This window comes from Phascolarctos cinereus, unplaced genomic scaffold, assembly GCF_003287225.1.
Source record: "Phascolarctos cinereus isolate Bilbo 61053 unplaced genomic scaffold, phaCin_HiC Scaffold_5;HRSCAF=322, whole genome shotgun sequence".
NCBI lineage: Eukaryota > Metazoa > Chordata > Mammalia > Diprotodontia > Phascolarctidae > Phascolarctos > Phascolarctos cinereus.
Window position 1 is genome coordinate 38,016,472 of NW_027555958.1, and position 27,823 is coordinate 38,044,294.

The following is a 27,823-nucleotide window of genomic DNA, read 5'->3' on the forward strand; positions in this document are numbered from 1 at the left end:
AGAATAAGAAGGGCCCTTAGAGACCGTTTAGCCCAGTCTCCTCATTTGACAGATCAGGAAACTGAGGCAAAGCATCATAATTACACATGTCCACATTCTATTCTCCTAGACTGCAAAGTTCTTGAGAATAGGGAACTTCTCTTATTCAAACTCTGTAATCCTCCTACTATTTAGCACCCTATTCTGTATACAGCAGATACTTAATAAATGCTAGCCTCTTTTTCCTTTCATTTCTTCCTCTGTGAAAGGAGAGGATTGGACTAAATGTTCTTTAAGGGCCCTTCTAGTTCCAAGTCTTTGATCATGTGATGCTAAGATCAGCCAATCAGTGGTAGAGTGAGCCAAAGTCTCTTAACAGGCCAGGCTAACAGAGAGGTAGCAGGGTATCTTGGATAAAGAGCTAGACTTGAAATCAGGAAAGTCTGCATTTGAATCCTGCCCCTGGCACAACAAGGCACTTAACCTTTCTGAGCCTCCATTTCCTCATCTGTAAAATGGAGACAATAAAACCCATATTACCTCTCACAGGACTGTTTATGAGGCTTAAATGAAATGTTGTATTCAAAGTATCCTGCAAACTTTGAAATTACTATAATCATTTGTGTTATCATTCTCTTCCTATGGCTCTTTATGAATATGATGGCCTCCCGAGAATGTGGCTTTGTACAGAGACGCTGATTAGGTATAGTTTGTGGGCCAGGCCAGGGATACCTCATCAGCTGAGAGAGCTTCTGGAACCAGCTAGACCAATCAGAAGCAAAAATAAGGCAGGGTCCACTTCAGTTTTGAAGGAAAAGAAGTGATCAGCAGCTAAAACTTACAAAGGAACAGTAAGGAAAATAAGAGTAACAATGGTTAGGTGAGTTCAATGAGCCAGGTAAAGAAAGGACAGCCATTGGGTGGAAAGGAGGAAGATCCAGGTTCCAGTTCTGGCTTTGGGACGTTCCTTTCCCTCTTGGTTTCCTCACTTATCCAGGGTAGGGTGTTAGACTAAAGGGAAGATGTCAAACAGATCACACGTTGACTTTGAAAACCACAAATGAACATTACCTATGTTGCATTGTAATTTTAAAAAATTTAAAAAAATTTTGTTAAGCAGTTCCCAATTACATTTTAATCAGGTTCAGGCAGCACTTGGGGAAGTTTTGCTGGAGGAGAGCTTGATGTATCTGGATTGAAAGACCTCAAAGCCTTTTGTTTTAAGCTCTAAATGCTATGAGTAGCTGATTATATAAGGTGAAGAGGTAAATGGGATATCCTGACAAAATACTCTAGAACAGGGTTTCTTCACCTTTTCTGCGTCCTGGACCCCTCTGGAAGTCAGTCTGGTGAAGTTTATGAACCCTTTCTCAGAACAATGTTTCTAAATGCATGAAGTGGAATAAATAGGGTTATAAAAGAACCCCATTTTATTGAAATGCAAGTTGTTGTTTGGTTATATCTGACTCTTTGTGAACCTATTTGGGGTTTTCTTGGCAAAGATACTGAAGTGATTTGTCATTTCCTTCTCCAGCTCATTTGACAGATGAGGAAACTGAGGCAAATAAGGTTAAGTGACTTGCCCAGGGTCACACAGCTAGTGTCTGAAGCTGAATTTGAACTCAGGTCTTCCTGACTCCAAGCCTGGCACTCTATCTGCTGCGCCACCTAGAAGCTTCAGAAATGCAGTCATCAAGATATTAAACAAAACAAATTCATGGACCCCAGGTCAAGAAGCCCAGCTCTAGGGGAATTTAAGAGCCGAGAGATCACTTTCAGCTGGGGACATCTTGGAAGGCTTTATGGAAGGAGGAGGTCCCTAGGCCAAGCCTGGAAGGAATAGGATCTCAACAGATGAAGATGGAGATGGTGTCTAGGATTCCTTCCAGGTCTAACATGCCAGAAGGTTCAAATAGCCATTTTATTGGGGGGGGGGTCTTCATCCATTTTCAGTGCTTGCCATTCCTGCAAGGGCAATAGCAGCAATCCTGGTTTGGGAGGCAGGAGAATTGGGGTCTAGTATCCGCACTGTCACTAATGTGTTATGGCTTGCTAAGTCTGTTCTAAAATTGGAACATGCACATCTCGCCTCCTGCCTTCCTCCCAGGCAGGGCCTGATCATGCTGGAGTTGCTAGGGAAGAAACATAGCACGTAGGGCTCCTTCTCCGAGGCTCCTGTGTGACAGTTTGGGGTTAGGGGGAGTGACTGCACATAGGAACTCCAGCTGGCCAGGACCCAGCTCTTCTGCAGTCAGGACACACAGGAAGGCTTGTCCCCACCAGCTGAGACACAAGTTTTGCAAAGTGCATAGAAGGCGGGTGGTAGTGAGGAACTAGTCTCATTAAGAATGGTTTCATTCTGGAAATCCTTGAAATAGGGAGCTGCCCTAATGCAATATAGACATTTGCCGAGAGATGATTAATTACTTGAAAAAAAATGTTGATGGCACTGGGTAGAGAGAGCAGTAACACTTAAGGTAAAATACTGGAGGCCAGTTAAAAACCATCAGAAATGAAAATCTCGCTAACTTTAAAATCTACCAAAAACTACCAAAGTAGGCAGTGGGTAATTATGATTCAGTTTACCCAAATTCTATTCCTGTATGCTGGTTGTAGGGAGAGAGGTCCTCTTGGAAGAGGGGAAGAGGGTGGAAGAAAACAGGCTTATTAAATTCCTACTGAGTGCCAGATACTGTGCCAGGTGCTTTACATGATGATACAACAGAGGAGACCTCTAGGGGAGGAATTCCCATCTTAACTGCCAGAAAACCCTCTAGAAACATTTGCCTTGATGAAGAGCCAATATTATCAGCTTTAAAAGGTCCTCGATGTAGGGTTAGAATGGACCTCAGGGGACTTTTAGTCTCACTTTATGGATCAGGAAGCTGAGGTCTAGAGAGGTCAAAGGATTGATTATAGGACCACAGATTTAAAGCTGGAAGGGACCTTAGGGGACTTCTAGTCCAACCATTTTACAGATGAGGAAACTGAGGCCCAACGAGGTCATTGGATTCTAGGATTCTGCATATAAAGTTGGAAGAGACCTTTGAGTCAGGCCCTCTCATTTCACAGACAAGGACACTAAGAGACTACATGCCCAGTCCAAGTTCAGTTAGGGAGCGAGTAGCAGAGCTGAGATTTGAACTCAGGTTCTCTGACCCTAAAGCCACTATCTCTTGAGCTGTCAGCTGGCTGGGTTGGAATGTTAACAAGATCCAGCGCTTTTCTCCAGAGTTGCACTTAATTTAAGGCAAGGCCTTCCAATCAAGAGAAAAGCAAAAAGAACCTCTGGCTGTTTAATGGCCCTCTTCCTCTTATGAAGCTCATGATTTATGTAAACATATGTCTCTGGGCTCCTTGGGTACCCGAGGAAAGGGCAGCGGATGGGACAAGAACCAGAAAGCCCCACCTGTGCAGCAATGCAGCAGTCTTAGAAGATTCAGCATGAACTTGTTTCCCTTGATGTGAAAATCACCCGCTGCAACCCTGCAAAGGGATGTGTCTAGATGTGGGAGCAGGGTAAGCGTTCAAATGTGTATTTTTTCCCCCTTGGAACAGAAATGTGAGAGAAACTATAGCAACCTCAAGACTTCATTCTGGCTTCTGGATGTGAGGAGGGGGGTAGGAAGAAGGAGGACAGAACAATGGGTAGCTGCTACCCAAAGATGGGCATGCTATCTTTTTATCTATCTTCAGCTTCTCTTCGGTGAGGAGGCAGAAGCCTGTCTGAGCAGCATCTTGTGACTGGGAGTCTGCGTGCCAACTTCCTACCCCTTCCCCTCCCCTTCCCTCCCTTCCCTTGCATCTACCCTTTAAAAACAATTTTATTTTTATTGATAGATTTTGTTTTGACATCACCTTTACTTCTTAATATGTCTATCCCTCTATGCCTACTCATCCATCCATCTTTCATAGCAAAGAATGAAAAAGAAAGGGAAGAAAAGAATAGTTTAGCAAATGCATCCATCGGCTGCATCTGATGGTGTAATGTATACAATATCCCACAGGCACAGTCCGCCACCTCTGCCAAGAAGGATGGGCATGTATCTGCCTTTCAAACGGGGCCAGCCACCATGCTGGTGAGACACAAGAGGAATTTATAGCTGGTCTCCCTCGGATGCTTCTTACGTAGGATACACAGCCAAGGGTGTAAGGGTCAAGAGGAGCTGGTTTCAAATCCCGTTGGTTTCACTTGCCAACTCAGTGACCTTGGGCAAGTTACTTAACCTATATGGGCCTCATTCCCCTTATCTTTAAATGAGAGGGCTGGGCTAGATCTTCCAAGTGGGGGATTTCCTCCTCAAAATGAAATAGCCCTCAGTTTTATGTCTCCAGTGTCCTAATCATGTCATATTGTATATTATTACAGAATGGTACCATTCAAAGAATGATGTGGTTGGATTCAGAGAAAAGCAACATCCCAGCTCTGCCACTTACTATCTGCGTGACCTTGGACAATTCTCTTTACCACTTAGGGCCTCAGTCTCCTCATCTATAAAATGATAGGACTATTATGTTAGATGATCTCCAAAGTTCCTTGCATCCCTAAGTCTGTGGTCCTATAGTTATGTGTGTTAGTACTTTACTGTTCAGTCATTTTTTTCTATCATGTGTGACTCTTCATGACCCCATTTGGGGGTTTTCTTGGAAAAGATATTGGTTTGCCATTTCCTTCTCCAGCTCATTGACAGATGAGGAAACTAAGGCAAACAGGGTGAAGTGACTTGCCCAGGGTCACACAGCTAGTAAGTGTCTGAGGCCAGATTTGAACTCAGGAAGATGAGTCTTGCTGACTCCTGGCCTGGCGCTCTGTGCACTGTGGCACCAGCTACCTGCCCTGTAAGTGTGTTAGTGTTCTAGTCTCAGACTAAATTCCTTGAGGGCAGGGACTGTATCTTATCTCAACTCTCTCTATCTGCCCTTCCTCTTCCCTGTAGTGTTCTGAACCAAAGGGACGTTTAACAAATGTCTGATTGAAAAATGGACATATTAGTCTTGTTCAAAGTTCCTGTATCTTCCACATCACCACCCGTGTCTCTCATGGTGGTAAAAATTCAATGCAGAGTAGTTGTTTCATGGATGCCTCCACCTTTTGAAAGATAAAATTATCAGCAAGACAATTCTTCACTAATAGAATGCATCTTTCAGCTTCTTCACTAACAGATCCTCACTAATCTTCACTTCAGATCTTCACTAATAGATCATCCTTCAGCTGATGTCTGTATAGTTGAAGTTTCTCCATCACTAGTGCTCTTGGCCAGTATTGTGATCCATATCAGAAATGATCATCCAAGTCCTCCATCTGGCCAGGCCATCAGTAGATCTTCCTGTAGCAATGTCATTTTTGTGTTTTTTTCTTTCTTTAAGCTCTTTTTTTTTGGTCTTTTTTTTTTTTTTGGTAAGGCAATTGGGGTTAAGTGACTTGCCCAGGATCACACAGTAAGTGTCATGTGTCTGAGGACAGATTTGAACTCAGGTCCTCCTGACTCCAAGGCTGGAGCTCTATCCACTGTGTCACCTAGCTGCCCCTCTTTCTTTAGCTCTTGTCCAAATGTGATTTTATTCAATCTTCAGGTAGCATCAGATTCATAGGATTATAAGACCATTGGACTATAAACTTTAAGTACAGTAGAACCTTGGAGGCTATCCATTCCAACCTCCTCACTTTACAGACAGGGAAACTGAGGTTCATAGAGGTTAAGGAACATGTCTGAGGCCACCCAGGTAGTGAGCCAGTGTCAGGTCTGGGATTTGAACCAAGGTCCTCAAAGGATGTCAAGGACCACAAGCCCAGCCCATTTTCTGCTGTGTCATGTCCTCACTCCAGCTGAAGCCTCCTTCTCCACCTCAAGAGAGCTAGGGAATCTGAGGAGGGAGAATACTGAGGAAGAACAGAATATCACTCTTGGCAAGCTGTACCAATCCCAGTCAATTCTCACACCCCACCCCTTGGCACAATCCCAAAGAATCTTCAGAAATAGACTCCCTTTGACAGCTGATCTGTCTGTGAGCATGTTGTTCACAGCTCTCCTTCTGACTCTGGACTTCACCACGCTTCCTCAGCTGCCTTCTCAACCTGGAGCATCCCTCTACTTCTGTGCCCCTCTTCTCCCATTGGTTTGCTCCTCCTGGAGCTGCCAGCTCGAGAAGGGATCCCAGGCCATCCTTCATTCCTTTCCTTGTTCTGCTTCTGTCTTTCTGGATGCCATCAACACTACGCCTCCCTCTGCACAGGAACTTTCTGCTCTCCTCTCCCCTTGCTCCTTTTTTTTTTTCTATGTTGTCTTCCCCCATTAAAATGTAAGCTCCTTAAAGGCAAGAATGGTCTTCTTTTTTGTGTGTATTTATATCTCCAAAATTGAGCACAGTGCCTAGCACATATTCAGTGCTTAGTAAATGCTTTTTTACTGAAATAGAATATAATGGTGCTTAATAAATGCCTATTTGATGAAATAGAATATAAGCAACTTGAGGTTGGGGGCTGCTGTCATTTTTGTTTTTGAACCCCCAACTCTTAGCACCATACTTAGCATATAGTTGATAATAAATACTTGTTGACTTGAATAGGATACACTCCTCCTCCCGAGCACCTCTTAGACTTTCTAGCCACCATCACAGGTTAACTCTTACGCCATTTCCTATGTGAAGTCTTTCATGATTCTCCTAAAAAACTTTTTTTTCTGTCTTTAAATGATCACTTACATATTAAACTGGGACAATTAACTTTTTTGTGCCATGTAGTTTTATTTATGATTTCTTGAAATAGTGCACTGGAAAACCAGGCTTTGATAAAGCCCATAGGGATTCAAATGGAGCTACCTGACTGTGCTTTGAACCCAAATCACTGTGGCTCTCACTGGTTGGCCAATAATAGGTTCCAGCCCAAGCCTCATTTGGTGATCATTTGAGTTGTCATGGCTCAAGGTGAGTATAAATAGCAATTGTTTCTGTTTTGGTCAGAAACTCTGAGGGTCTTCCCCTCCCAGTTTTTTTTTTTTTTTAAGTAGGCAAACTAGGCCATCTTTTGCTTTATTTCTTACCTAGGCTTAAATCACTGAATGGGTGTTGCCTCAGACAAACCGAGACCTGGGAAAGACCTTAGCTTAAAAAGGCCAAGGTCTCCCATTATATCTGGGGCCATCACCAGTTGTTCTGACCTATGTCTTGCCATCGGACTCAGATGACCTTGGAGGAGAGAATGAGGCTGACTGCACAGTCCTGCCTCACTTAAATCCGATTCACCCACAAGTCAAAACATCACCCTCCTGATGTCATTGGTCCTCTTTGAGAACAAAGGACAAACAGCAGTATACCTAACTGCTTACCTGCTGTAGTCCTCCCTCACCCCCAAGAGAATGTAAGCTCCTTGAGGGCAGAGGTTATTTTTATTTTTGATGGTATCTTCACAGCCTTGCACATGGTAGGTGCTTAAGAAATGCTTCTTTTATGCTTTGGATTAGATTTTGATACTATAGACATAGATCTTTGTGGTATACAGTGCTATTCTCCCTTCTTTTCTATTAGATCTCTCTCTTTCTGTCTTTTAAAAATAAAATATAACCATCTACTGCCATACTCCTATCTAGTCATAAGTCCCATCCACTAAATATCAACATAGTATCCTATTTATTTTCTTGTGTCAAAATTTTAAGCCTTTGTCTTTGGTGCCCATGGGCAGCTAGGAGGCGCCATAGTGTACAGAAGGCCCCGCCTGGAGTCAGGACGACTCATCTTGAGTTCAAATCCAGCCGCAGACACTTACTAGCTGTGTGACCCTGGGCAAGTCACTTCACCCTGTTTGCTTCAGTTCCTCATCTATAAAATGAGCTGGAAAAGGAAATGGCAAACCACTTCAGTATCGTTGACAAACCCCAGATGGGGTCAGATATGACTGAAAATGACAACTACAAAACTTTGTTACCATATCCTTTAAGTTGTTCTATATTAATGCTTAACCTTTTTTGGTGTCATAGATCTCTATGGACCTCTGTGGTACAGCCTATGGATCACTGGTCAGCATCATGTTTTTATTTGCATAAAATAAAATATATATTACAGCCAGTTTTCACTTAGTGTAAGTGGACTGTTCTTCAGACCTCCCCTTCAACTTGGGGTCTTGCCCACAGCCTGCAAGTTGAATTTGAGTAACACAAATTTACATAAAGCAAGAACCGTCTATTGCAAAGGGAACCAATCACATTGAAATACAGTTCACAAGACATTTTTTAAAAAAGTTCATGGACTCTCCATCCTCAGACACTTACTGTGTGTCTTACTCTGCGACCCTGGACAAGTCACTTAATCATGACTGCCTCAAAAAAAGGTTCATGGATTCCAGTTTAATTCCTTGCTTTATTGGCAACAGATTAATTTGTATTTAATAAGCATTTATTAAGCACCTTCTATGTGCTAGGCATTGGAGATACGAGGATTAAAGGAAAAAATAGTCCTTGCCAATATATGATAAAATGCTCCAAATGACTAATAATTAGGCCAATGACAATGAAAGCAACTCTGAGGTTTTCATTCGCACCCAATAGATTAGCAAAAATGATGCAAATGGTGAGGGGAGAGGTGGAGAGCTGTGGGAAGATCATGCACTGTTCGTTAAGCTGTGAATTGGTTGGACCATTCTAGAAAGCAATTAGGAACTGTACCTCAAAAGTCGTTAAAGGGGTGATACCACTACAGCTTATATAACCCAAAGAGATCAGAGACACAGGGAAAAGATCTAAAAAAACATTTATAGCAACTTTTTTGGTAACGGTGAAGAATTGGAAACAAGGTAGGTACTTATCAATTGGGGAATGGCTGAACACGTTATGATATATGAATGTAATAGAATTTAATTGTACCATAAGGAGGAGGGAAGAGAACAAGTCTTTATTATTTAACCCCTATGTGCCAGGCACTGTGTTAAGCACTTCACAAATAGAGTCTCAACAACCCTGTGAGGTAGGTATTATGATTATCCCTGTTTTATAAATCAGCAGGCAGAGACATAGGGAGGTTAAGCAATTTGCTAGGGTCACATGGTTAGTTAGAAAGTGTGACTAGTAAGTATCTGAGGCAGGTTTTGAATACAGGTCTTTCTGACTTTAAGTCTTTCTGTTTACTGCTCCACCTAGCTGCCTGAGAATTAGCAGCTGTGTGACTCTTGACAAGTCACTTAACTGTCAGAGCAGAGGGAAGCTCCACAGGGACATAACTGTTGCTTGTGACTGACTTTCCTATTACTGCATGTCAGAATTACTGGGCATCTCCTCCTCTATGGTGTTTCTACTTATGTCACAACTCTTGGCCTCAAGATTGTCCAGTGTTCTAGTTTTATCTGGGCAAGTTTCTCCTTCCCCCTCATTTTGCGTGGTCAGGTTAGTGACCCTTCCTGCCAAATATATGTTCTCCAGAAGAGACGTGTTTGGTCCTCTGCCAAGGGCCCATCATTCTGGTATCATAACCTCTTTTGTTTAGAAAATAAATTCTGTTCTCTAACACCATCTTCATAGTTAGCTTTTATTTCCTGAATTATCTTTTTTCTTCCAAAGTCAAGAAAAAGACGGAAAGGCCACCCATGCCCTCCAGCCCTTCCTCCTCCTCCTCTTCCTCCTCCCTAGGACTTTAAAGGGCCCTAGCAATGGCTTCCAGGTTTGTTCTGAGTATATCGGCAGAAGAGTGCGGTGGTCCCAGGTCCTAATGACCCTTGGCAGGCTTGCCATTACATTCTGGATCCACATTCCAGGAAAATGGCAGACCTCCTAATTAGATAGGTAAAATCTACCTTTCTTTATATCCCTCAGCAGGAAATCACCAGCATAACTACAGACCATGGTAACTGGATTCCTCCCACATGCTGGGGCCTATGAATACCCCTTTTGCATTCTGCACAGCATACTGAGTCTTCTTAACAATTGATGGGGGAACAAAACTTCATATCTATTATATAGTTCTACTGTCAGAAAATCAGGGAAAAAGAAGAAATGGGACAAAATGCTCAGAGAGCTGTGGTCAAATCCTGCCTGAGATATTAGCGGTACAACTCTGGCAAAGTCACTTAACTACTCTATGCCTCAGTTTCCTCATCTATGAAGTGAAGGGGTTGGATTCTCATACCTCCAAGTCCTTTCTCAGGCTGTTTCCCATTCATAGAATGACCTCCCTCTCCATCACTGTCTGCTGAGCTCCTCTCCATCATTGTCTGCTGAGCTCCTTGCCATCCATTAAAACTCCTCTCAAATACCATCACCTCCAGGAAGCCAAATGCCCTTTGCTATTTGTGTCTACCTTCAGTTCAGTTCATGGGATCTCAAGATCACTGGATCCTTTCCAGTTCTACATCTGTGATCCTTGATGTTATATGTCTCTGGCCCCTGGTTGCTGACAGCATCTATCATAAGCATAGCCATTTCTAGAGGAAGACATCAGCCTTGACTATGTATGTTTATGGCTAAGAAATTGAGTTAGTTGCCTCAGTTCTTTTTCCCAGGGCTGCTTATAGTCATAGATCATTTCATTATTGATCTAGATCTAGAAGGGACCTTGATACAATATGCTCATTTCACAGAATAGGAAACTGAGGCCCAGAGAGGCTATGTAACTCACCCAAGGTCAGGTAAGAAGTAAAAGTCAAAGATGTGACTTTAGTCAGGGCTAATGAGATCCTCAGCATACAAAGCTGGTGCTTTACCCACCTTGCCATACTGCCTGCTATAGTGCTGTTGTGGATTTGACGCTGTGGAGATGGCTGATGTAATCTTTGGAGTACTGCCTGTGATTTCAGTGAGATTCAGAGTTTGGCATAAGGAAAGAAGCCGGGGGCAGTGAGGTGGCACAGTGGATAGAGCACCGGCCCTGAAGTCAGGAGGACCTGAGTTCAAATCCGGCCTCAGACACATAACATTTAGTGGGTATGTGACTCCAGGCAAGTCACTTAACCCCAATTGCCTCACAAAAAAAAAAAGAAGGGAGAGAAGCCAGGTGAAGTTTAAGGGTGTGACTGTCTGTCGGACCAGCAGTTAGAGTGGCAGGAGTGGGGGTGGTGATTAGGGGTTCTTCCTCTGGGAATGGCATCTGAGAAGTTGTGAAGTATGCTTCCTGAGATTTTATATTTCTTCTGCACCAGGAGCCAACATCCAGTTGGAACCCGATGTCCAGTACTGGGCACCTAGTAGAAGAGTTTCTGAGGAGCACAAATCCCCTCCAGGATACGTTGACAAGCAGTGATACAAGCTCCGCCTAAAAGCCTCCAGTGATGAGGAGCTTACTATTTCTTTTCCCCTTTTTTGACAGGTATAATCATCAGAAAAGAGGAGGAGGCAGGGAATAATAGACAGTGTTGAATTTGTAATCAAGAAGATGAGTTCATATCCTGCCTCAGACACATACTAGCTGTGTGACCCTGGGCAAGTCATTTAACTTTTCTCAGCCTCAGTTTCCTGATCTATAACATGGGGATAATAATAGCACTTACCTCAAAAGGCTGTTGTGAGAATCAAATGAGATAACATATTTCAAGAACTTTGCAAAACGTCCAAGTGCTATATCTAATGTAAGCCTTCTTCTCCCCTTCTTCTCCTTCTTCCCCCCTCTCCCTCCCCCTCCTCCTCCCCCCTCATCCTCCTCCCCCTCCCCTTCCTCTTCCTCCCCTCTCCTTCCTCCTCCTCTTCCCTCCTCCCCTCCCCCTCCCCCTCCTCCCCCCCTCCTCTTCCTTTTCTTCCCCCTGCCCAGGCTTAGGAAATGGTGTGTTTCCATTCCTCACCCCAAGGCCATGTCTGTAACAGGTACGCTTGCAATTAGAAGTCACAGGACCCTTGACGTAGTGTTGCTATTGCTTCTTCCCTACTTCCCCTGCATCACACTCATCCATTTACCGACCTCTTAATTCTTTTCTAATGTCTCAGAATATTTTTCTTTCTGGCTTCCTTCCTGGATCATTTCTTCTATCTTGTCAAACAAGCCTTCATCCTCTATAACAAGCTGCTTTGCTGCAAGACGCTTCCCAGGTACTCTTGCTTTTTCTTCTGGCAGAAAGAGCAGCTTGCATTTCTAGCATTTGTGCCGGTAAATGTCTCAGGCAGAGAGATAAATGTAGCACATACCCTTCATGTCACTGCAACAGTTCTCTTGGTGTCCATACTTTCTTGGTGGCAAGATAAACTAACAGCTTCCCTCTGCTTTTTCCACAATTCCTCCTAGAAACTCCCCTTATAAACTGCCAGCACAAAACTCTTGAATCTCTCAGCCTCCCTTAATCTTCTCTAAACTGTAGCTCTCCTCTCTCTGCATCAAGCTTAAATGATTAGAAAATCAACAAAACAATTTCACTAACAAAATGTCCAATTCCTCTCTGTTGAGCTCAGGGAAAAATCTCAAAGGATATTCCCCATTCCATCAATATGGTTCAAATGAAATTGGCTAATGAAACCATTTTGTGGGGCACCTCCTGAAAAGAACCCCAAAAGGAAAAGTCCCAGAAATGCTATAGCAAAAATCTAGAGCTCCCACATCAAAGAAAAGATACAACAAGCATGTGGAAAGAAGCTGTTCACATAGCAAGGAACCAATTAGTATCACACAAGACCTGGCAACTTTTACTAACAATGAGAGGAGATCTTAGAATATGATATTCTAAAAGGCAAAAAGGCTTACAAGATTATAAGCAAGGCTTGCAATAAAAAATAACTGAGCATGAAAAGCTGAGAATAATATTACAAAGAAGGAAAAAAAATAAACCTGTAATGGAATAGGAGACTTGCAAGCATTTCCGATTAAGTGACCGGAGCTGAGTAGGAACATTGAAATGCAAACAGAAGAGCCAAGAGAAACCTGGAAAGGCAAATTTATTTAAGCAATTGAAAAGGGCTCTATGATGAAGCAGTGCTAACATTCTAATAGGGTAAGAAGAAACAAGTGTCCCTTCAGAATCTTAATCTCCTCAAAGAGGACTGAGGGAATTAAATAAGAAAAAAAGAGGACCTGGGGAGATGGATTGGTTCTTTAAGAGGGGAAAGAGAAGGGCAAAGGGGGTAGAACTTGCTATTGCTTATAAATGTGGTGTGGGAGTATACAGACATATAGGAAGGGGGAGGGGAAGCAGACATCAGGCAAATTCTACTCTCATCTGAAATATACAAAGTGTGCTGAGACACACAGTTTGGTGTAGAAATACATCAAACTCCACAAGGAGACAAACAAGGATGGGGAGGTTGTTAAGAGGGAGGAATAATATTGGAGAGGGAAGTTATAAGCAAAGCAAACTTCTGGATCTCAAAGAGGGATTAAAAGGGAAAAAAGAAGAAAGGCAAGAAACTAGAATCCAAGATGGTGTCCATCAGTTGGAAAAAGGATAAGTAAATTGTAGTATATGAGTCAATGGGCTATTGTTGCACCATAAGAAATGATGAGAGAGATGATTGCAGAGAACCCTGGGTAGTATAGACTGATACAAAATGAAGCGAGCAGAATCAGGAGAACAATTTATAACAAGAACAACAACCTTATAAAGAAAAATAGCTTTGGAAGGCTTAAGAACACTAATTAGTGCAATAACCAAACTTATCTTCAGAGGACACACAGTTTTTTTGGTAATTAAATAGTATTTTATTTTTTCCAATTACATATGAAGACAATTTTCAACATTCATAGTACATACATCTTGACGATGAGGTAATGTGCTCAAAGGCACACTGACAAAGACATGCATTTTTGGAGGTGGCCTCTCTATAGATTGGTTTTATTTTATTTTATTTTTAGATTTTTTTTTTACCTATATATTTGTTACTAGGGTTTTCCCCTTTCTTTCTATTGGTTTCTGAACTGGGAGAAAGGTTGGAGGGGGGGGGTTAATAATACTGATACTAAAAAGGAAAAAAAAAGATGGCCATTGCAACATTTTTTTTAAAGCACAGAAGAGAACAGAAGGAAGGTCAGAAGAATGCACAGACAGGCAAGAGAATTTTGAAAGTAATAGCAATCAGTCAGTCAATAAAGTTTTATTAAGCACCTTCTATATGCCGGGCACTATGCTTCTGGGTATGCAAGAGCTGGGTATACAAAGAAAGGCAAAAGATAGTCCCTGCCCTCAAGGAGCTCACCATCTCATGAGGGAGACAATAGGCGAAAGAAATCTGTACTGTATACCAGATAAATTGGAAATAACATGTGGAATTTGTTATATACTTAAAATAATCCATATAAAATGGAGATTCATGGTTCTATATGGTTATTTTATGTGTGCATGTTCTGGGATGTATGTGGAAATGCCTTTTGGGGGTGTTTAAAGGTAAACATATATGTATATATATGTGTATATATGTGTGTGTGTGTATGTATGTATGTATCTATATATACTTGGTGGTATGTAGAAGAAGAAGAGGCAGGACAGGAAAGCTGTTTCTAGTATTGAAGGAGTGTCACAATGGAAGTGGGATTAACCTTGTTCCACTTGGCTCAGAAGAACAAAACAAGAAACACTATGGTGGACCTTATACAACTGTTTATTTAGGCTTGAGGGAAGAGACAGCTTTCTAGTGCTAATAATAGTTCCAAGTTTACAAAGTAATTTATATCGACTATTTCATGTGATCCTTATGCTATAATTGTTTCCATTTTACGGATAGGGAAATGAAGCTGAGAGAAGTTAAGTGACGGGCCCAGGGTCACATAGCTAGTAAGTGACTGAGGAAGCACTTGAAATCGGGCTTTCCTGAAGCCAAGCCCAACACTCTCTCTGTTATTCTGTGCATCTTCCTCCTTCCTAATGATTGAGGTTCTGGAAGAAGAAGTACTGGTACCTTGTCCCTCATTGGAGGCTTTGTCTTTGTAGAGGGGATTGTGGGTTGGATCAGAAGGTCCCTCTCAACTCTGAGAGTCTGTGAATAGGATTGCATTAGTTCTTGTTCATGGGAATGTTTCCAAGCATGTACTGAAGAAACTGAGCCTCTGTCCCTATCTCTTGCTCTTAGTCCAGCTTTAAAAATATGATATGTGTTTCAGGTGTGCTGGGCTCTCAGTAATCAATTTTGAATTTTAATTGCAACAGGGCAGCACTAATTAGTTTGTTTTAGGTATTTGGGCATTCAGCCTCCTGAACTCAATATGTAAATGTATTCAAGGATGAATAGGTCGGTGATTCTCTTTAGAGACCACAGTCCTAACTCACACCTTAAGATTTAGAACTAGGAGGGTCCTGAAAGGCTGGCTGAGAGGAAATGGAGGTACAGAAGGTTAGCAACTTGCCCAAAAGAGATAATAAGGGGCAGGTACATCATCTCAGTTCAATCTCTCTGATGCCAGAGTTCTTTTCATTGGACTATGTGGAATTTTGAATAAAGGAGAAAGTTTATAATGAGGATGGAAAGTTAGGTTGTGAAGGGCTTTAAATGCCAAACAAAAGAGTTTGAGAAAGCCACTGGAGTTTACTGAGAAGGGGATTGACATGGGCAGACTTTGGTTTTAGGTATACCAATTTGGCAGCTACAGGGAGGGCTGGCTGGAGAGGGATCATGGAATCATAGAAGTAGAGCTGGAAGGGACATCAAAGGCTTTGTAGTGCAATCCTCTTGTTTTCACCTGGGGAAACTGAGGCCCAAAGAAGTTCAGTGACTTGTTCAAGGTCACACAGATACAAGTGAACATAGGTCTTTTGACTCGTAAGTCAGTGCTCTTTTGACTATACTATCCCACTACTCTAACCAATTAAAGGCTATTACAGTGATCTTGGGGAGAAGTAATCTAGGATGGAGGCCCCATGAGTGTACAGAATGGAATAAGTTACATAGCTAGTAAGTGTCAGAAATGGCATTTGAATCAAGGTTTTCCTGACTTCCCTCTAACCAGAAATTCAATGGGACAAATGTTATGTGCACTGCCCTGTGGGAAGATTAAAAAGTGATACAGCCCCTGCTCTCAGGGGGATTATGTTTTAATGGAAGCAGTGCAGGGTTTGGTTTCCCAAATGTACACAAATGAGAAGGATATGAGGTAAGAATGTGACAGGGGCAGAAGGAAAGATCCAGAAAAGGCTCCCGGGGAAATCTGAGGAGGAAGAAATCACTTTCCTTGTAGCACAGTGAGAAGAGCCTTGGCTCTTCAGAGGACGTGAGTTCAGATCCTGACTCTGCTACTTATTATCGCTGCGACCTTGAGTGAGTCCATTCACCTCTATGGGCTCCAGTTTCCTCATCTGTAACCTGATGAGCTCTGAAGTTCCTTGCTGCTGTAGCTGAATGATCCTATGGTCTGAGGGGAGAAGAAAGTTAATGGAGGCTTCATAGAGGAGGTGAAAGGAGTAGAGCTTTGACAGACTTGAAAAGATCAAAATGGGGATGTGTGGGAGAGTATGGTCTAAGCCTGTAACTGGGGAGGGGCTAATGTAGGCAACGGCACTACAGGGCACCATCTGGATGAGGACAGGTGGTTGAGAGTAATTTGGCGTGGCTGGAACTTAGGGATGTATATAGTATGGATTTATATCGGATCATAGATTTAGAGCTACAAGGGGCCTGAAAGGCTATTGACTCCACCTCCCCTCCCATTTTACAGATGAGGAAACTGAAATTGAAAGAAAGTTAAATTACTTGCCCAGCTAGTAAGTGTCTGAGAGAGGATTTGAACTTAGTTCTTCATTGACTGCAAGCCCAGCACTTTGTGCAACTTTTGCGTGGTGTCTCTATAAGTCTAGGTAGAAAGACTGTAGCCTGATTGTGGTGAACCCTGAATGCCAAGGTCAAGAAATTAAATTCCATAGGCACTTAGGGAGGCATTGAAAAGAAGTGATCTGATCATAGTATTGGATTGGGAAAATTACAAACCCTATTTTATAAATCCCTTGTTATTCCAAAGACACCCCAAGGATTCCTCTAATCCACAGACTCTTTGGTGGCATCTATATGTGCCCGATGGGAATCAGTGGCAGCCAAAAGGCTTATCATTTTCATTCCCCTGCGGCTTACTTGGATAGCCCAGGAAACTGCAGAAACATGGAAATGAGTGAGCTTGGGCAAGTTACCTTCTTTTCTTTGGGCCTCAACTTCTCTTTCTCGAAAGCAAAGAGTTTGGCCTTCTAATGTGCTTTCCAGGACTAACATTTTCCAGTTCTATAGCAATCCTCTGACCAACATCACACTTCTTCCTTCTCTACTGTGATTTCCACCACCTCTACTATCTTCTATTCTGGTTAAAAAGCTGGCAAAAATGAGCAAAGAAATATACCCTTCATAGTGCATGTCTTGGAAGTTTAGAGCATGCTCATCCCCACCAATAGCTGACCCCCGGTCACCTAGAGGATAGGCAAGCCAGCCTCACTGAAGCATCAAGGCAACCTGAGAGAGAAATAGGAGATGGCATATGCTAGGTGAGTCAAAGCACCACCTCGATAATTGTCTCAATTAAGACCCTGATGGAGCTAGCCCAGGGCCCAGCACCCTGAACCCCAGGGTCTTGGGAAAAGCCATGTCCCATAGACCATGATTTCAGCTTCCAGACCAGGCCATACAGCTACCACTGAGAGGAATGCACTATGGAGAAGGGTTCCACCTTCCTCACCATCCCTAATGCCAACTGCTGACCAACTGCCCCCAAAAGGTAGGAAAACCCCCAAATCCTGGAAGTGGTATCATTCCCCACCCCTACACCACTGGCCCTGCTCCTAATATGTAGATCATCTTGGGAAGCAATTCCATGGAGTTGGGGTCTAGTAACACTGTAACCACAGCTACTGAAGACCCAAGAATCACCACCAATGTCCTTGGTACTGTCAGAATTCAACATCAGAAATGGATATGATTTTACCAGTGGAAATGGCATTAAAGAAGGGGCCTTACTATCTGCTTTGCTACTGCACCCTAAGAAGCACAGGACCTTCCCATCTGACTTGCAGCAGAAACCTTCTTTATGTGTTCTCTCCCCCATTGAAAGCAGGATTGTCTTTTGCATTTGTATCCCTAACACAGCATCATACTTTGATCAATAAATGTTTCATTCACTCATTAATTTATGCCAAACGGTCCTAGAACATTGGTTGGAAGGTAGTATTCCATGTGACAGATTGAGAAATCTGAAGACAAGCAAAGGAAAAGTCTACCCCTCCCAGGTGAGTGAACATTTCTGCCCCACAAGGAACCAGAGATCCATTTTACCTGTTTCTCCCCAGATGGGTAGGTACTCATCCTGTTGTATGTCCAGCATGATCTCCAGCCCATTGCCTGTTCCTCCCTTGACTGTAGTGAGCAGAGGTTTTCCGTCTTCTCCTGAGTTAAACATATAACACTTCCCATATTTTGTAAACACCTGGAAGAGAGAAAAGAGAGAGACAGCGAGCATGAGTGACTTCTCAAAGGTCTCTGGGCACTGATATTTCAATGGCAGGTCATATCTTTTATAAAGTCTATTGTAGTGTAAATCTCCAAAAAGTCCTTTACGCTCCTTCAATCTTGATTGATAGCTACTGGTTTCAAACAAAGTCAACACCCTCTAGTCTCATGTGTGACGTGGCAGATAGAAGCCTGGATTTGGAATTCAGAGATCTAGGTTCAGATCTCACCTCAGACACATACTGAGACTCTCTAAGGCTTGAAGTTATAGGGGCCTACATTAGAGGAAGGAACATCTCCCAGGTGTTCCCACATCACTTGAAGGTGGGAATGACTTCCAGAGCCAAGCACAGTTCTTGGCCCACAGCAAGTACTTAATAAAATGCTTGTGGCTTGATGGATGTATAGGCATTTTGAAAAATAATTGAATAATAATTCTACTACAACAAAGAATTTGGCCATTCCCTTAGAATTCATCATGGGACCTGACTTCTTCAAAGAGATAGAGTGCTATCATGGAAAACGTGTGGGACCAGGCATTGGAAAGAGCTGGCCAAGTTCCTTGTTCTGACTTCAGCAGTTATGAGCTGAGAACACTGGACAAACCTCTTCCCATTTCTGGGCTTCAGTATTTTCCACTGTAAATGTAGATGACCCTATATCCCTAAATCTATGCTCTAATCTTCTGAAAACATGGTGTACTTAATGACACTCCTTTAGCACAATGCCTGGCATATAGTAAGCATTTAGTAAATGCTAATTTCCTCCCTCCCTCTCTACTTTCTTCCTCCTTCCCTTCCTTCTTTGCTTCTTTAATTCCTTTCTTCCCTCCCTCTCTTCCTTCCTTCCATAAGATCCAGCACTTAGTCTCAAAGAGCTCACAACTGAGTATGGGTGGGGCAGGGGGACTGCACATTAAGATGAATTATTATTACAAGACATCTTTGGCAACATAACTAACCAGATGCAATCTTTTACTACAGAAAAAAAATTCATTGACTTAAAGGAAACAATAATTCGAGTCCAGTCCCCTCAGACCACAGGGTCCTAGAAATAAAGTTTTATTGTAATTATATACAGTAAGGGAATTAAAGTTTGCTACTAAAAGTCCTTCTCAAGGTCCTACTTTGATGAATGGTTTAGAGGTAATAGAATTTTAGAGACAGAAAGGATGAATAGATAGAAATAGATAGAGATCATCTATTAGAATAGTGAGGGATATATAATAAGTACTTAATAAATGCATATTGACTGACTGATTGACCTAGTCTAACCTCTCCATCTCCATTTTATAGATGAGGAATATAATATCTCACAATTCAATAGTGCTTTAAGGCTTAAGAAGCATTTTCCTATCTCGTGAGGTAGGTGGGAAATATAGGTTTTAAGTACTCATTTTACAAATGGGGAAAGTGTTCAGGCCTTCATTGCCTCTATCCTGGACAATAGCACCCCACTAGACTCTTATAGCTGTGCTTTCCCCTAGAAATAGAGGAGTAGATGATACAGATCTCAGGAAGCTGTAGTGGTGGAGGGCAGCACACCACAATTCAATTTAATCCAATTCAACAAATGGTTATTAAGCTTTCTATGTGTTAGGCATTATGCCAGGCATTGGGGATACAAAAACAAATCTCATTATTCAAGGGAGATCAAAGAGATTACATACTACTTGGGGGAGCAAAATACACAAAGTAGGGGTAAGTGAGAGAGACTGATGCTGTATCTGTTGGGTTGGGTCTTGCTAGGTCCATCCCAAGGAACTTGATTGGGAGTATGCCTGCATGCTGGCCCTTTTAGGTGGGCTACTTGCTAAAGTGCATGTGGAGCCAGACAATCAGTCAATAAAGATTTATTAAGGACCTACTATGTACCAGGTACTATGGGTAAACAGAGATTCCTGTGTGGTTTCCATGGTCCCTATTACTAAGGACTATGTTAAAGATGAATGAATGAAAGTGACTGAATGAGAACAACCCCTTAAGTTAGGGTTAAAAGGAGAAATGACTTCTACTATTCCCCCCACTTATTTTCCAAGATTGTTAGGATTCTGCAAGCTCCCCTTGAACTTCTGTTGGGGGAGGTAAAGCAGAAGAGAGATTTCTCTTCCCCCTTTTCTCCCCTCTGCTCACCCCATCGCTGTAGCAACTACATGTACATGTGAACAAGTACATGTGCTTGCCTTAGACTGGAGCTCAAGTCCTTAGCCTATTCCTCTGCTTTGTGTTTCTTTCATTGAGCACAGGTGACCAAATAGTGATCCTGAGATGGATCTTTCTAGTTTCTAGTCTTGCCAGCTAACTTGTAAACTTGAGAGGTCCTGGATCACTGAGCTGTCCAGGTGATGTCAGCTGGCACTATCTCCAAGTGGGGGCACAATAGGAGAGAGAGTTCCTATGGGGAGATCAGGAAAGTACTTATATGGCGTGTGGCACCTGAGTGGAGCTTAAAAGGAACCTAGGGCTTCTGAGAGGTAGAGGTGAGGAGGGAGTACGATGCAGATATGGGGGACTATTTGTACAAAAGCAAATGCAGAGATGAGAGATGGAATTTCATCTTTAGGGAATAACTACTATGCTACACTGAGTGGAACAGAGTGTGTAAAAGTGAGTAATAATAAATACGATTTGGAAGGCAGGTGGTACCCAGATTGTAGAGAGCTATAAATTCTGGGCTGAGTAATTTGCATTTAATCTTAGAGGGAACAGAAAGCCACTGAATAGGAATAAGAAGGAATTTTTTTTTTTGAGATGGGGAGTGCCATGGTTAGTTCCATGTTTTAGGAATGTCAAGCTGGCAGTTGTGAGGAGAAGAGACTAGAGGAGAGGAACTATTTAGGAGGCTATTTCAATAGTTCAGGGGAGAAAGATGGTAGCTGCCTTAGCTGTGGGGAGTGAGGAGAGGGAGGGAATTTCCCTTCCCTCCCATGTGAATGGAGAGAAGGGGATGGATGCAAGGTGGATTCGTCCTGTGGAAGTAGGATCAATAAAACTTACCAACTTGTTCACCTTGGACCTTTTGGTCCCCGCCTGCCCCCACACCATTGGCTTAGATTCAGCCTGAGTCATTCTGCTTCCTCCCCTCCTCCTTATCGCCCTTCCCAATCTTCTTCTCCAGCCTGTCACCTTCTCAGCATTCCACTTAATTTTATTTAAACATTTCTGTTTGTGTCTCCATTCCTGCTGTAGCGGAAATAATCCTTTAAGGGACTAAAGGTACTGAAGAGTAACGGAAGCCTCTTTACACGGGCTAGAAAGAAGGGTTTGGGGAAAGCAAAATGAATTTCTGTTTAATAGCATCATTGGTTTTCCTGCCTGGGAGCCCCCGCCTCAGAGCCTCACGGTTGGGTCTCCCACAGAGGATTAATCTGGTTTTCTCCTGCCATCAAAGTCCTGAGAGCTATTTATGCCCAACGCTATCTTTCAACAAAATACTGGACAAGCTGCCGCTTCTATTGATGTATAAGTGTAACATGTTTTTCAGATTGCTGCCTTATCACTCCAGAGCCAGAAAATACAATTTAGTTAAGTCCAGAATGCCTCACTGAGCAAAAAGATGCTGCCTGACATTGGGATTTGCTTGTTTGGCTGGGGTCTGCCAACACTTTTCCTGCCTCTTTGGCAATTTCCCCATATTCTCTGATGCCATCAGTACTCATCCTGGCTGTCAAGGCTGGGTGTGAGAGGAGATGGCGAGTGTGTGTGTGTGTGTGTGTGTGCGTGAGAGAGAGAGAGAAAGTGTGTGTGAATGTGTTTGTATGTGAGTGTGAGAGTATGAGTGTATATGTGAGTGTGAGTGTGAGTGTATGTGTGTGTGTGTGCGTGTGTGTGAGAGAGAGAAAATGTGTGTGAATGTGTATGTATGTGTGTGAGTGTGAGTGTATGTGACTGTATGCGTGACAGTATGAGTATGTGTGTGTGTGTGTGTGTGTGTGTGTGTGTGTGTGTGTGTGTGTGTGATAGTCCACATCATTTGAGGAAAGATTATGGTACAATTCCAACTTCACTTTCCAGATCCAGGGAGAAGGTATGAAGTGTTTGGTGATCAAGAGAAATTACATCTTTTGGTTTTATTTTTAAATAGTGTTAGAACCCCAAGGAAGAAAAATGAAACTCGTTGGTTTTTCTGGTCTGGCCTTTTTTGTCCTATATGCTCTAACTGTCTGATAACACTCTCCCTTCTGCCCTGCCATATTTCTGGGCTCCTAGCTGATTGGCATCTCCCTACCCAAGAGCAGGGAAATGGGAAATCAATCAAAGTCACCTGAGCAGGACACCCTGCCTAAGCTGCCCTGAAGCATAGATTCTTTAGCCTTCACAATGTACTCTGACAGATGATGTCAACAGGACTTGGGAGGGGGTGGTGGTGGGAAAAGCAATCATGATTTCCCCTGTTCCACTCAGCTTGAAGGTTCCTTCTAGCTCTGCAGCCGTAAGCCTGTGATCTGATTTGGGGTGGGGGGAGGGGAAAAGAGAGGAAAACTACTCTGATAAAAGACAATGAGATGTGTGAAAAGTGGTCCAAAAAGTGCTAGAAGGTGCTTGAGGATTACAGGATTCTGGGGTTTAGAACTGAAAGGGAACTTAGTTGTGCTCCCTCATTTTACAGAGGGTGAAACTGAAGGCTAGGGAGGTCACTTTCTACTCTGTTTCCATTCTGCTTTTCCCATCCCTGGAGGGAAAGGAAGTAGGAATGAACATAACAGAAGGCATTCTGGAATGGATTTTTCCTTCTTAGGAGTTGTAGATCCAATTATAGGCACCCTAGGAATTAGTGTTGGGGGCATCCAGGTGGCACAGTGGATAGAATTCAGAAGACTCATCTTTGTGAGTTCAAATCCAACCCCAGATATTTCCCAGCTGTGTGACCTTAGGCAAGTCACTTAACCCTGACTCCTTCAGTTTCTGCATCTGTCAAATTAGCTGGAGAAGGAAATGGCAAAGCACTCTAGGATCTTTGCCAAGAAAACCCTAAATGGGGTCACAAAAAGTTGGATGTTACTCAACAATACCAACAGGAATTAGTGTTCTATCCTACCACCAGCCTGACTATTGCCATCATCGCCATGAACCTGTTACAGAATCACAGAATCTTGACAGGAGATGGAAGGCACCTCAAAGGCCACCTGAGCCAACCTGGGCTTAAATAAGAATATCCCTTTACAACATCTTTGACTTACCGTCATTCATCTTTTGCTTACAGATATCTAGTGAGAGAGCTCTATTGTCATAGTATCAGCATAGTTATGCAGCAGCTAGGTGGCACAGCAGATAAAGCGCCAGCCATGGAGTCAGGAGACCCTGAGTTCAAATCTGACACTTACTAGCTGTGTGACCCTAAGATAGTCACTTAACCCTCTCTCACTACTCAAAATAGTTAAAATGTGCCCAACACTCTGCTAGACCACAGAGAGAAGTATTCAGCATGATGCCTGCCTTGAAGCATTTAGACTATTTCTACAGACAAGACAGATCCAGAAGAAAAGACAAGTTGGCACCTTGACTAACTAGGAATCTAGTCTAGTCTCCTAAATACTCTCCTTATTTCTAGTTTTTACCTTCTTAAACCCATCCTTCATTCAACTGTCAAACACCTTCCTGAGACAAAAGTCAGATGACTCCACTCCCTTCCTTGAAAACCTTTAGTGCCTCCTTATTGTCTCCAAGATAAACACCAAACTCCTTAGCCTGGCATTTGAGACCTTTCATGGGTTGGCTCCCTTTCAGCCTTGGCTCTGCATTTATACTGATCTTGACCATTTACTGGTAATTGCCTCAACTTTAGGCTACATTTCTTACTTCCATGCATCCACAAAAGCCTGGAATGTACTCTCTCCTCTTCTCTCCTTCTCAGGGCTCTCCTCTTCCATCAAAGCTCAGGTTTGGTGCCACCTCATTCTTGAAGGCTTCCCTCTTGCTGATGCTTTCTCTTTCTTCATGTGAGCCCTGTTGGTCTAGACTAGAGTGACACCACTATGGCTGAGTCCATTCTCTTTTGAAATCGGAACTTTCATCCTGCATCAATCTAGCAGTACCTTCTTCCACAGCTTTTTCAGAATCACTGACAATGGCTTAACAGTTACATCTGCCAATCTGAGAAGGCAGCTCATCTGGGCCAAGTGACCTTAACTAGTCAAAGACAGTGGGGTGCTCTCTTACTATCTCCTCACTTATTGGGAGGTATTTACTTCCTATTAGCCACTTTCATTAAAAGGTCTTTCTCCTTGGAAAAGAAAATAGAAACGAAATGAGGGTGCAGTAGCTCTGCTCCCCTTTTCACCAATTATCATTGTCTCATGCACTCCCAAGTTATATTCTCTTTGATGCTTGGACTCTGTCCTTGAGAACCAACCTGGGATCCTCCCTGTCCTTCTTCTGAACTCTTTCAAATCTTCTCACCCCAATCTAGGGTAAGGATCATAATCTAAGGACTAGAAATCATAAGCTTTGAGTCAGAAGGAATGTTAGAAGTTACCTAGTGTAAACCCCTTTCATGATGAGGAAATAGAGGCTGAGAGGGGTAAGATGACCTGCCCAAGATCATAGAGCTAAGTCAGTAACAGATTCAGGATTTGCCCCCTGGTCCTTTGAATTCCTGTAATCAATTCTAGCCTAGGGCTCTTCTACTCCATCATGAGACTTCTCTACTTAGCCTCTTCTTTTCCTACTCATTTCTGTAACAGGGTCCTATGGACCCAACCTAGGCAGTACTTTCTTAGTTTTCTTCTATACTACACTTGTTGGAACTAAACTGTGTTTCTTTGAAAACTCTCTAAATGTAGATTTTCCACTCATTTCTGAATAAGCTTTACCCTCAATTAGTTCAGCTTTGTGAAGCTGAAGTAGTTTCTACTAGGGTGGCTTTCCAAATAACCAGTTAGCTGAATCCAACCATTCTCTGGTTTGTTTCATTGCACTGGTCAAACAAGGTCCAAGAGAATTGAAAAGAGAAAGAAACTTTGGCTAAACTGATCATGTGGTTCCATTAAACACCAAGATGCTAATTTGTTTTCTTTTCCATGAAAAACAAGGCAAAAAGAGCAGGCGGCAAATTAAACCCAACCAAGATATTTGTCTAGCTGCTACTGCCCAAGCACCAAAGGAGCATGGATCTAGAACTGGAGGTAACCTTACAGGATACCTAGTCCGCCCTCCACCCCCATTTTACAGATTTGGAAACTGAGATACAGAGTTAAGAGAATTGTCCAAGGTAGTGAGTGACATAGCTGGGATTTGAACCCAAGTTCTCTGATATTAAATCCAGTGTTCTTTTCAGTGTCCGAGCACTTGTTTTTGAATTGCTTTTCAGTCATGTATGGCTCTTTGTGACCCCATTTGGGGTTTTCTTGGCAAAGATATTGGAGTGGTTTACCATTACCTTCTCTGGCTTGTTTTATAGAAGAGGAAGCTGAGACAAACAGGGTCAAGTGACTCGCTCAGGATCACACAGCTAATAAGAGTCTGAGGCCATGGGGCAGCTAGGTGGTACGGTGGATAGAGCACTGGCCCTGAAGTCAGGAGGACCTGAGTTCAAATCCTGCCTCAGACCAAACACTTGACACTAGCTGTGGGACCCTGGGCAAGTCACTTAACCCCAATTGCCTGGAAAAAAAAAGAGTTTGAGGGCAGATTCAAACTCAGGTCTTCCTGACTCCAGACCCAGCACTCTGTCCACTGTCCTACCTAGCTGCCCACAAGCACTTATTTAGTGACTAATATGAAAAAGTCACCACCACTTAGAAGCTTTTGAATGCACTCAAGTCAAATGAATTATTAGAAGGAATGACAAGGCCTGACTGGGGACATTTGTAGACTGGTTTTCAAACTCCCTTCCTCCCCAAGACATTGCTGTCGCTCAGACTGTTTCCTGCTTTTTCAGAATTGCTCCTCATGTCAGCCAAGATGAGTTCAGCTTTACTCCAGGTCTTTGGCCCAGATATCTGTCCCACACTGGGCAGGGGGCCAGGTGTCCTCAGATGGTGGAGGAGGGAGGCTCTGGTGATACAAAGCTGAGACCTGTCTCTGCCTCCCCCACCCCTCAAGCTGGGAAACAGCACTAAGAGAAGTGGTAGCTTATGTGGATTTTTTCCACCTTTTATGAATGGAAATACTTTGTAAGTCAATTGTTCTTTTGCTAAATAACTAAAGCAGACAGAAGGAGCCTTTGGAAAAGCTCCAATCATTACCTTGGAAAGCCATTCAAAAGGCCTCATTGGCTGCTGACAGAGCACTGCTGACAACTCCTTGGGACTTCCTGTAACATAGGCTAGCCTGGAGCTTATGCAATGGGACATAGACTGTTAGTAATCATTCTGCTAGAAATGGAGGCTCCCTGGGCATAAGGTGGTGGGCAGTGTTTGCATCTTATTGAAAATTTCAAATGGAAATATGACAGCTCATTCTCCCTTTGGAGAGGCAATACTGTATAGTGGAACCTGACTCTAAAGTCAAGGCAACATGAGTTCAAATGTTACCTTTGGTGTCTGCCATGTAGCAGATCAGCCTCAGTTTCTTCATCTGTTAAATGAGGAGGTTGGACTAAATGGCCTCTGTCAGGTCTAGATCTGTGATCTTATGATCCTTTTCAAATGTGACTGTCTGAACCAAACCCTTAACATCCTGGAGAGCCCTGATTATGTTCTTTCTGGGGTAAAAAGGGAAGCAGAGGCAGCTAGATATTATAATGGATGCAAGGGCTGAACTGGGAATCAGGAAGTCCTGAGTTTGAAATCTGCCTCTGACACTTACTGCCTGTGTAACACTGGGCAAGTCACAACTTCTCTTACCCTTAGTTTCTCCATCTGTAAAATGAGGATAATAATAGCACCTACCTCAGGGAGTTGTCTTGAGGATTACAGTGATATAACACATGTGAAAGTATTTTGCAAATGTGAAAACACTATGGAATTGCTGTCTACTCTATATTCAAGGTGACATGCTAACTACTTTATGTTCATGTGCATGGAATGGCTTGCAATTCAGTCTTTCAGTCACGTCTGATTCTTCATTACCACATGGACTACAGCATGCTAATACTGTCCATGGAGTTTTTCTGGCAAAGATGTTAGAGTGGTTTTCCATTTCCTTTTCTAGTGGATTAAGGCAGAGAGAGGTGACTTGCCCAGGGTCACACAGCTAGTAAGTGTATGAGGCTGGATTTGAATGTAGGTCTTTCTGACTCCAGGCCCAACGCTTTATCCACTGCACCATTTAGCTGCCTCATGAAATGCCTTTTTGTTGTTTTGTTCATTAGTCATGTCTGACTCCCTGTGACTCCATTTGGAGCTTTCTTGGCAAAGATACTGGAGTGGTTTGACATTTCCTTCCACAGCTCATTTTACAGATGAAGAAACTGAGACAAACAAAGTTAAGTGACTTGCCCAGGGTAAGTGTCCGAGGTTAGATTTGAACTCAGCTACTCCTTACTGTAGGCCCAGCACTCTATCTAATGAGCCACTTAGCTGCCTCGTGGCATGCCTCAGAGAGACACAAACATGAGCTCCTGATGAGAATTATAACAGCTAGAGCCTCATCCAG

At 42.9% G+C, this 27,823-nt stretch overlaps 1 protein-coding gene across 1 annotated transcript in view; it reads right to left on the reverse strand.

The window, feature by feature from the left end:
- Positions 1 to 27,823, reverse strand: part of LOC110192282 (acid-sensing ion channel 2-like) — a 358,620-nt gene that overhangs the window by 116,955 nt on the left and 213,842 nt on the right. The window contains exon 2 of the mRNA XM_020963360.2: positions 18,114 to 18,264. Coding sequence (XP_020819019.1) covers positions 18,114 to 18,264 — 151 coding nt within the window. The remainder of the gene's footprint in view (positions 1 to 18,113; positions 18,265 to 27,823) is intronic.